At 34.7% G+C, this 9,323-nt stretch overlaps 1 protein-coding gene and 1 non-coding gene across 2 annotated transcripts; both read right to left on the minus strand.

Annotated features, from left to right (window-relative positions):
- Nucleotides 1-579: 579 nt before the first annotated feature.
- On the minus strand, nt 580-661 carry TRNAS-UGA (transfer RNA serine (anticodon UGA)). Its single transcript has one exon. It is a non-coding gene; the product is annotated as a tRNA-Ser (tRNA).
- A 524-nt stretch (nt 662-1,185) lies between these two features.
- On the minus strand, nt 1,186-8,782 carry LOC110638141 (histidine kinase 3). Its single transcript, XM_058149587.1, has 11 exons — nt 7,327-8,782; nt 6,631-6,912; nt 6,141-6,310; nt 5,595-5,807; nt 5,126-5,312; nt 4,995-5,046; nt 4,660-4,889; nt 4,324-4,422; nt 2,645-3,765; nt 1,862-2,223; nt 1,186-1,687 (listed from the first exon to the last, which is right to left on the minus strand). Exons 1-10 carry the CDS (start codon nt 7,810-7,812, stop codon nt 1,959-1,961), a joined length of 3,105 nt encoding a protein of 1,034 aa, XP_058005570.1. The 5' UTR covers nt 7,813-8,782; the 3' UTR covers nt 1,186-1,687; nt 1,862-1,958.
- Nucleotides 8,783-9,323: the final 541 nt, after the last annotated feature.

Genomic DNA, 9,323 nt, shown 5'->3' on the forward strand with positions numbered 1-9,323 from the left:
TTTATATACTTTAAAAATAAATAAAAATATTTTTAAATTTTAATTTAATCATACACTTCTATTATTTGTTTTTTTTTTTCAACTAATTACTATATAATAATAATAAAAATATCTCAACCTCCCAAGATAAATTATTTTATCTTTATTAAAACATTAATTTTTCTGTTAATCATCTTTTAATTTATTGATTAATTTAAATTAATAAAAATAAATAAATAGCACAATCAAAATTTAGAAAATTTTTAAATTTATCTTTTAAATATATAGTTTTAAATATTATTTGAAATATAATATAAAAATTTTAAAAAAAAGTTATTTTCTTATTATTTATTATCCGTTGCCTAGTGATTGCATTTAAAGCTTTCTTGTATTTGTTTTTTTTTTAATTTTTATAAATGATAAAAATGCTTTGATTGCAAATTAAATTCATGAAATCTACATAATCCCTTAGCCCCATGGAAAGTTTTTCAAAGAAGTGAGTTTATGGCCAACTTTGCTTGAAAGTTTTTCTATAGGAAAATGCTTAATTGAATTGAAAATTTTATTTTCATAAAAATGGTAAACGGGTGCGAAATAATTCGTCGACAGCAGGGTTCGAACCTGCGCGGGCGAAGCCCAACAGATTTCAAGTCTGTCTCCTTAACCACTCGGACATATCGACTTCGTTTGTGGATTCAACGCAGGAAAATTTTGATAGCGCATGTTTATGCCCAGGTTTCGGCATTTATTTCGATGGTTCTTGCAATTCCAGGTGAATTTAAAGAAAATACAGGCGCAATTCTTATAAACCTCATATTTACACTCATATGCAGACCCAGTCAAGGATGAAATTGAAATCCTTCAAATTTAGATTGGTGGACATCAGTGAACTTGTGAATTTCATGTAATTACAATAGAAAAACACAATGCACCGATTAATACTTTGAGAGAAGGATCACATTTCATATCATACGGGTTAAGATAGACTTTATATATTTTTATTATAAAAACTCTCATAGATAAGATTAACATTAATTTCAAACTTCTTTTTCAGAAAAACAGTTTCAGCTTCATGCACTTTGATTAATAGCTTTCAGTTGAAAGAAAACACAATATGGTGGTTGATTACCTGTACCCAATGCAAAGGGTATGCATATATGGTCTCAGAAATCACAGTAGTATTATGTTCTTACCAGAGAAGAATCATGAGATTACTGAGATTTGATACACTGTCACCATATAAGTTACATCAATTCTTGGTACAACAAACTCTTTGTATTGTTAGAAACAAAATGAAGAAGAAATAAGAGAGTATGATTACATCAACATCTTATTAATGAGATAATATACATGATGTGTTCTCTCCTCCTCCGCTAAGTAGCCTGTCTTTCATCCTTTCACCTGAATCCACCACCTATGCTACGATTTATCATCATGAATTTATTGCAACAAGAACAAGAGGATATCTATGATACACTCAATTGTCTGGATTTCTCCATCTATGTGAAATTGGCATCGATTATCAAATTCGACGTCCTATCCTAAAAGCTTTGCCTCTGCACAACCCTAACCAACAGCTTGCAAATGAGATCAACTTTACAAGGAAAATTGAACCAGCTTCACCTTGTGGTCCACAAAACAATCAATGAAACTCAAGCCCAATCAATCATGGCTTCTATATACACTCTTTAACAAAACAATTGTTTTCCTGGAGAAAATGTCAAAGAAACCAAGTAATCAATGAGCAGGTAAATCAACAATGCAACGCTGGAGTATATAATAAAATGATTAAAAACGATTTGATTTATACCATAAATTGTATTTGGGAATTTTTACAAGAAAACTCTCCGTAAATACTGGTTTAGGTTGGTGGAATACTTACTCTTGGGAGAAAATCTTAACCAATGCATGTATCCCAACACGTCCCAGAGAACAGGTGTTTGTGTTCATGTCATGAGCATTTCAATAGAAGTCCCCCTCTATAAAATCACATTGGAAGTTGACTGGAAAAATCGTGAAACCTCCCTATACAGTTGTTCAGCTTCAAATGGCTTAGAAACATATCCATCCATTCCACACTTTCGGCATTCCTCATGTGTAGCTTGGATTACATCTGCAGTCATTGCTAAGATGGGAACATGCCAATTTGGAACATTTTCATAGGTTCCAACTGAAGCATCTCCATTTTGAATAGAATTGTTGAAATTGTGTTCTTTATCCCGTATTTTCTGTGTAGCTTCAAACCTGAAGGGAAGGACATTATATAGGTTCAGAAATAGTACCAAATTGATTGACAAGTAAACTAAACAAAATCAACGTAGGTAAGCATCCAGCTGCAAAGCATTATAATTAATTTACTTTTCTACTTCATTTTTTTTTTTTTTTACAGTAAAGCAGTATACTCTACTGACCTACCGTAACACATCCAACAAACCACTGCTTTCCTTTGTGTGATAACTGTGATACAAAATGTACAACAATGCCTATATATCGAAGACTATGAACATGACAATGACATATATCTAGAACACAAACAAAAACACGGCAGCTACAGAAAACATTTTTAGCAGGAGAGGAAGTAAATTATAGTTTATATGGGTCACAAAAATTATACCCAAGACAGAACTGACCAGAAAAACTTAGAAAGGAATGATGTTGCACATACCCATCCATTTCTGGCATCTGGATATCCATGAAACAGGCATCAAACTGGTGGGGTGGAGTAAGCAATTTGATTGCCTTTTCCCCACTCTCTGCACAGACCACATCAGCTCCATACTTTTTCAAAGCACCAGCAGCTACTTTGAGGTTCACACCATTGTCATCTACAATAAGAATTTTTCTCCCAAGAAGAAGGTTGGAGAGTTCCCCATTGCATGGATTCCCCTTGTTCCCAACACCCATTGCTCGTTGTAACGATGCAGCCAGCATACTTGCCCTAAGGGGCTTCATGATGGCACTTAGGGTATAAACACCAGAAGTTGCAGTATTTGTTTTGGAAGAACTGATAGAATTAGCCAGAAGGAATAGTTTTGGAGAAACATCGTGATCAATTTTCATTATAGTACTGACAAATAGAGCTGAAACACTTGAATCCCTATCCCAAACTTCCTGTTCAATAAGGACCATGTTGACAACTGCATTCTCATTGCTTATGCTACATAAAGCTTGATTTAAATCATAAACCACTTCAACATGAATTCCAAGCCGCTGAATATGATATCTTGAAACCTTGGCCCTAACAGGCCTTGGATCCACAACTAACGCTGTCATGCCTTGAAATTCAGAAAAGATAGTGTTAGACTGGTTGCCGATTTTGTGACTCTTGTACTCATTTAAATTGGAGCAGCCATTGGCAAAAACAGCAGTAAATGTAAAGGTGGTCCCAATCTTGGGTATGCTTACAAACCCAATTTCCCCATTCATGAGGCCAACCAAACACTTGCTTATACTTAGGCCAATCCCAGTGCCTCCATACTTTCGAGAAGTGGATGGACCAACCTGCATGAAAGGAGTAAAAATGCGAGATTGGGAATCAAGAGGGATCCCTTCTCCTGTATCCTCAACAGAAACGATTAGATTGATAAGGTCAGGAGGGGATGGCAAAAGAGTACGACTAGATCCCTCCTGACTGAAAGCCCTAAATCCAGCCCAGCTGCGGCGTCTATCTGCAATGGGCAAACCACTCAAGGTGTTCCTTGATGATGGTTCTGTCCCTGTATCTATGGAGTCAATCACCTCCTCCACAAGATGGACGGTCACAAAGATGTGCCCTTGATGTGTGAACTGGTAAAAAAAAAGAACGAAAAAAAAAAACTTAACTTCTCTACTTTTACAAAAAGCAAATAGATCAACATATATTGAAATATGCAGGAGGAATACATTAGACATTCTATGAGCTTTTTAACAGGGACCTTGTTCTTCTGCACTCTTCCTCCAACAGCCTAGTCAATATAATTTTTTTTTCTTTTATTTCAGGAAAAAAAAAATTTGGTCACAAAATGGCCCAACACCCCAAGTACAGCCAGCAAGCTAATGGACTAGGCAGCCAGCAGCCTAGTCCATGGAATCACTAACCAAAAAAATAACAAATCCAATTGGAGGACCATGAAAAAATACGCAGAACAAAAGCCAAGCTAAGAATTGAAAGTTGAAGTTTCACTCAAGTGCGGTATTCAAATGGCAAAAATAAAGACTGAATATATGCTAGGATGACAGATAATGCTTTATCCTAAATCTCTACAGTGGAGGAAGACGTAATGCAAGTTTTGCAGCACCAAATGATTTTAATATTTGAAATAAGTTCATCATGAAGGCTCAATCCAGAATTAGTTAGACACTTACTTTTATTGAATTTCCCATGAGATTGATGATGATTTGCCGGAACCTCCCTGGATCACCAATTAGCATTTCAGGAACACTATTAGAGATGTAAACTGCCAACTGCTCTTCCCACCAATTTGATCATGCCAATATTAAAATTTAGATATTAGATAGTGAAATCAAGGTAAAGAGGGGAAAATAAACTGGAGGAGAAGGAGGAGGTGATGAGAGGAAAAGAAACAACATAATGCTAAGAGGAGAAATTATTAGATACTGCATATGTAAAGCCTCTCATAAAATGGTTTCAATAAGCAAAATTTATATCTGATCATTTTCATCAGTTAAATAATGCATTACCTCTACTCCTTTCCCTTGAGACTTGTCAGAAAAGAGTGATAATACATCATCCAATATTGCCCGTAGATTGAACTGCACATCCTCAAGCTCAAGCTTACCAGATTCAATTTTTGCTTGATCTAAAACCTCATTGATTAATGAGACAAGAGCTTTTCCACTGGCTTGTGCAGTTCTGACATAATCTCGTTGAGTTACATCTAGATCTGTGTCCATAAGCATATGTAACATTCCTGAAAAAAAATTAACAGATATACATTATCACAGCTCGATTATTCTTGGCGTATGCCAAACAGTGCATATGATTTTGAAAAGTAAAGAACAATTTTACAACTCACCTAGAACTCCATTCATTGGGGTTCTGATCTCATGAGAAACTGTAGCAAGAAACTGTAGCAAGTTGAAAATTGGATTAGGCTTTCATGCTACCTGCAAAAATCCGACCAAGTAAATTAAAAGCATCAAATACCTGAGATTTTGCAATATCAGCTGCCTCAGCTCGTTTTTTAAGCTCCATCATTTCATGATAATCATCTTCAACTTTGGCAATTCGATTTACAGTCGCGTGGAAAATATGTCCAATAAGCAATGCAATCACAAGAACCCCAAATGAAGTTGTTATTGCTAACCATTGCCATGGTGGCTTTTGTTTGAATCTGCATCAAGTAAAAACCTAATTTATGCCCCAATTTCAACTAATATACAAGTTTAAACTTTGTATTTAGTGCATCCCAGATAGAAGATTTTTCTGCATCTTTGATATGGTAATTTAACAGCAACATCACACTGCTGCATGTAGATTTGGACTAGACATATGAATAACTTGACTTTCATTGTATCTTGTTGAGGTATGGTCATTAGCAGTAAATGAGAAAGGTATAAATCACGCACAATTTGAACTCAGAACATAGAATGAAAGAGAGATGCTTGTTTATTACCTGCAATGCATCTCATGCTTTCTATGGGGATCTCCAAAATTAAGAGAGCTAACATGTTGCAACCCATCATCTGATACATTTGAGCCATACATGCTGATGGGGTGAGATTGATTAGTAGTGTCATACACATCCACTATGATAGTTTGTTCACTTGCAAGTTGTTGCAGTAGCTTTTCCACAAGCAATTCGATATCAAAGACTCCTCCAAGATACCTGTTTAGCAGTAGCAAGAACACTATAAGAGCTCCTCCTTAATGCTCATCATTCTAACAAGTAATAACTCTATTTTTCCAGTACATCTTGACACCACAACAAGAAAAAAATCATTTTACTTGTTATCATGGCCCTCTATCAATATTAATTTTTCTTCCCACTGAGACTATTTACAGGATTTTCAAGTATTGACATTCCTTCTAGTTTCAGAGTCTGCATTTGTAAGGCAGGAAGGAGCACGGAGCACCTATTTCCACGCTAGTTCTATAGCCTGTATTCAAAGACATATGAAATGTTTCCTATGAAATTTACAACTGATGGCAAAAATCATACCCGTCAGTCGCTTGAATCCTCTCATTTGGAGTCGCATTTGAGGGGATATCTCTCTTGTAGACAGCAAATGTCAATATAACTCCAAGGCGTTTAGTTTTGAGTAACCTAAAAGGAGCAGTTAGAACCCCTGTTCCTGATTCTCTAGCACGTAACACATTTTCACGGTCTTCCTGCAGGCATAGATATAAGCAGAAACCCAAAAATAAGCATCAACACCAACTACTTCACTCTCCCAGTAAAATAATACAACTTTCAAAATTAAAGAAAAAGAGCATTCCAACATATGAAGCAGTAAACAAAATCTGTTTAGTGCTTCAGTCTAAAATATGAAGCTCTCATGAAAAAAGTGAATGTGAAATTATCACTTCAATTTTGGATTTAAATTACATGCCCATGTAATGACTGATAGTATAAATTTCAGTCAAATCTACAAGTGCAGCTTAGTTATTGAACCACAAGAAATATCCAGAACAAAAAATAAGGAGCATACTTTTCCAGACAGCATATCAAGAGAAACCACATGTGAAATGGTATCCTGTGCAAAGATGACAGGGGCATATTCTTCTTGAATTGGGGATGGCTCCAGTAACTCTGGGGTATAGTCATCTTTATGAACTGGATTTTGCTCAAGGGTATCCATCCTCTTAATCGTCCAGCCTTGTTGTTTCTCAAATTGTTCCCTTTCAGAGTGGTGCACCCTTACAGCATATGCCACACCACTTGTGAGGGGCCTCTCAAAAGCAGTTATTTCTGTGTACCTTGCAAAAGTCCTCTATAAATTCTGAAAGTTAGTTTGTGTTTTTGACTGGATAACAGTGATCATAGACCAAAAAAAAAAACCAACCAGATCTGCTTCTGGATTAAGCTTTAATATTCCAAAATCGAAACCACAAGCAAATTCAGCAAATTTAAGATTGTGAATTAATTTCCTGTTCAAGAAAAACCTTGAAGAAAATGAATTATCCACTGAAATTATAGAATTGCAGGCCGGTGCATGATTAATTATCTTAATCTAACCAAGTAAGCTAATGGATCAAGTCTAGTTTGCAAATTACAGTACAGACACAAATTCACACTCTAGTGCAGAAACAACAAAATAGTCAGACAATTAAGGCCTGCATACTTAGAATTATCATTTCCAAGCAGACTTAGTATCCAGCTAAGATATGAAAGGAGATCTAGTGACCTGATCAATAGCAGAAGGGTTCATGCCATGGTGAAAGGTTGAAATCAAAATGGACATGGCCTGTACATGGTTCATGCTCACATTAAACTGATCCTGTAGCATCCTGGCCCTCTCATCACACATGCTTGCAAGGGTCTCTTTCCTCTTCTCAGTGGCTTGCGAGCTCATGTACCATAAGATCCATAAAGAGACCATGATCCAGCCAATTACCCATGCCACCAAGAGCCTTCTCCACCATGTTTTTCTAACTCTCTTCGACCCAATATACTGGTAGTAGTGATGGTGCATCTTGCAACTATTTCCTGAGATCTTCTCCCAGACCCTGAGCCACATCTTGCCACCATCACCAAGCAAACCAGTCTTGCTCTCCACAATTTCACCATTAACGAACCAGTTCAAAGAAATTACTGATACAATCCAGCAACATAGCATCCAAAGTAGATGCCCCACCTTTAAACCAAACCCAAATACATGGAGCAAACTCATCCAAAACAGTAGCCAACGCAAGCTACCAAGAAACAGTACCAAGCTGAAGTGAGTGTTACTGCTAATTCCAGTTAGAAAACATAAAGAGGGGGGGAGGGGGGGGTGGTGTTGGGGAAAGAGAGAGAGAGAGAGAGAGAGAGAGAGACCAGCTATCAAATCTACACAAACTGTCCAGCAAAAACAAAAGAGGCACAAGAAATAAGGAGGAACAAAGTCCACCAGACTCAAATTCACTATAAACAAGTGGAATCGAAAAGGAGAAGTGGGTATAAGAGAAGATGCTATCTTATCCACCAACAGAGCTACAAATTCAGATTGAGCGCAAGAAACAACCCAAAAATGAAGATAAGAAATTCATACACACCCACAAGAAAGAATCAAAGAATCCATAGATTCTGAGTTTCTAATTCCAACAGAAGTCTGTTTTTATCCTGTTAGCCACCACCACCACCACCACCACCACCACCACCAACCAAAACCCAGAACACGAAATGGACTAACAAAGATTCGAAATTCAGTTATTAAATCAGAAATCTCTGACAGGAAAAATCTAGTCTATAAGTCCATAAATTCCCAAAATTAAACAGCAACAACAACAAAATCAAGAACCCATGACCATGTAAATGTGCTAAAAGGTTGATCCCTCCAATGTGTATATATATATATATATATATATATATATATATATATATCACCAACTTCTCACAAATCTAGTTTATGAAACCCAGGTGGCAACAAATGGAGAATTATAAGGTCAATAGCAGTTGTAGCAGTTTTAGTAACAGCAGCAGCAGCAGTAGTGGTACTAGAAAAAGAAGCCAACAAGAGCGGATTCATGGACACACTAACAAAGAAAGAATCTGAGAAAGAGAGATGAGAAGAATAACGTTGTAGAAATGTCTGCTATAGGCCATTATCCCTATCCATACCATCCAACTCAACCCAGATAATTTTTTTCCCAAATAATAACATCTAATTATTAAAAAAAATAAATATTTATTTCAATAAAAGTTAAATTAAAAAAATATATATTTATGTACAATCACAATTTAAGTCTTTTTATTTTAATTATTTAAAAATAATTTTTATATTTTATTATAATTTTATTCATAATTAATTTTAAAGTATTTTTATTAACAAAATATTTATAAAATTTTATAAAAATTTAATTTAATTATTTTTATTAATTATAAAATGAAGAAATTTAATTTTTTTAATCTAAATTTTTTAAAAAAATTAAAAATCAAATAAAATTTTTAAGAGTTAAATTGAAATTTTTTAAAATAATTTATTTCGAATGAAATTTTGAAGTGACATATCATTAAAAATACAGTTTTTTTCAAAACTTTTGATTAAAAAAATCATTTTAAATTCTTAAAAACTTTTAATGTTGATTTTACAATTTTCAAATATCATAAAATTTTTATGAATTTTTAGATTTTAAAAAATTAATAAAATTTTTAAAATAATAAAATTATAATTATATTATATATATATATATATTAATTAGA

This window comes from Hevea brasiliensis, chromosome 7 (assembly GCF_030052815.1).
Source record: "Hevea brasiliensis isolate MT/VB/25A 57/8 chromosome 7, ASM3005281v1, whole genome shotgun sequence".
Taxonomy (NCBI): domain Eukaryota; kingdom Viridiplantae; phylum Streptophyta; class Magnoliopsida; order Malpighiales; family Euphorbiaceae; genus Hevea; species Hevea brasiliensis.

Coding starts and splice junctions, on each gene's coding strand:
- LOC110638141 (XM_058149587.1), bottom strand. CDS start 7,812: ATGAGTTTGCTCCATGTATTTGGGTTTGGTTTAAAGGTGGGGCATCTA. Junction 4,423..4,659: donor CTCAAGGGAAAGGAGTAGAG/GTAATGCATTAT, acceptor TGGGAAGAGCAG/TTGGCAGTTTACATCTCTAA. Junction 3,766..4,323: donor TCATGGGAAATTCAATAAAA/GTAAGTGTCTAA, acceptor TTTTTTTACCAG/TTCACACATCAAGGGCACAT.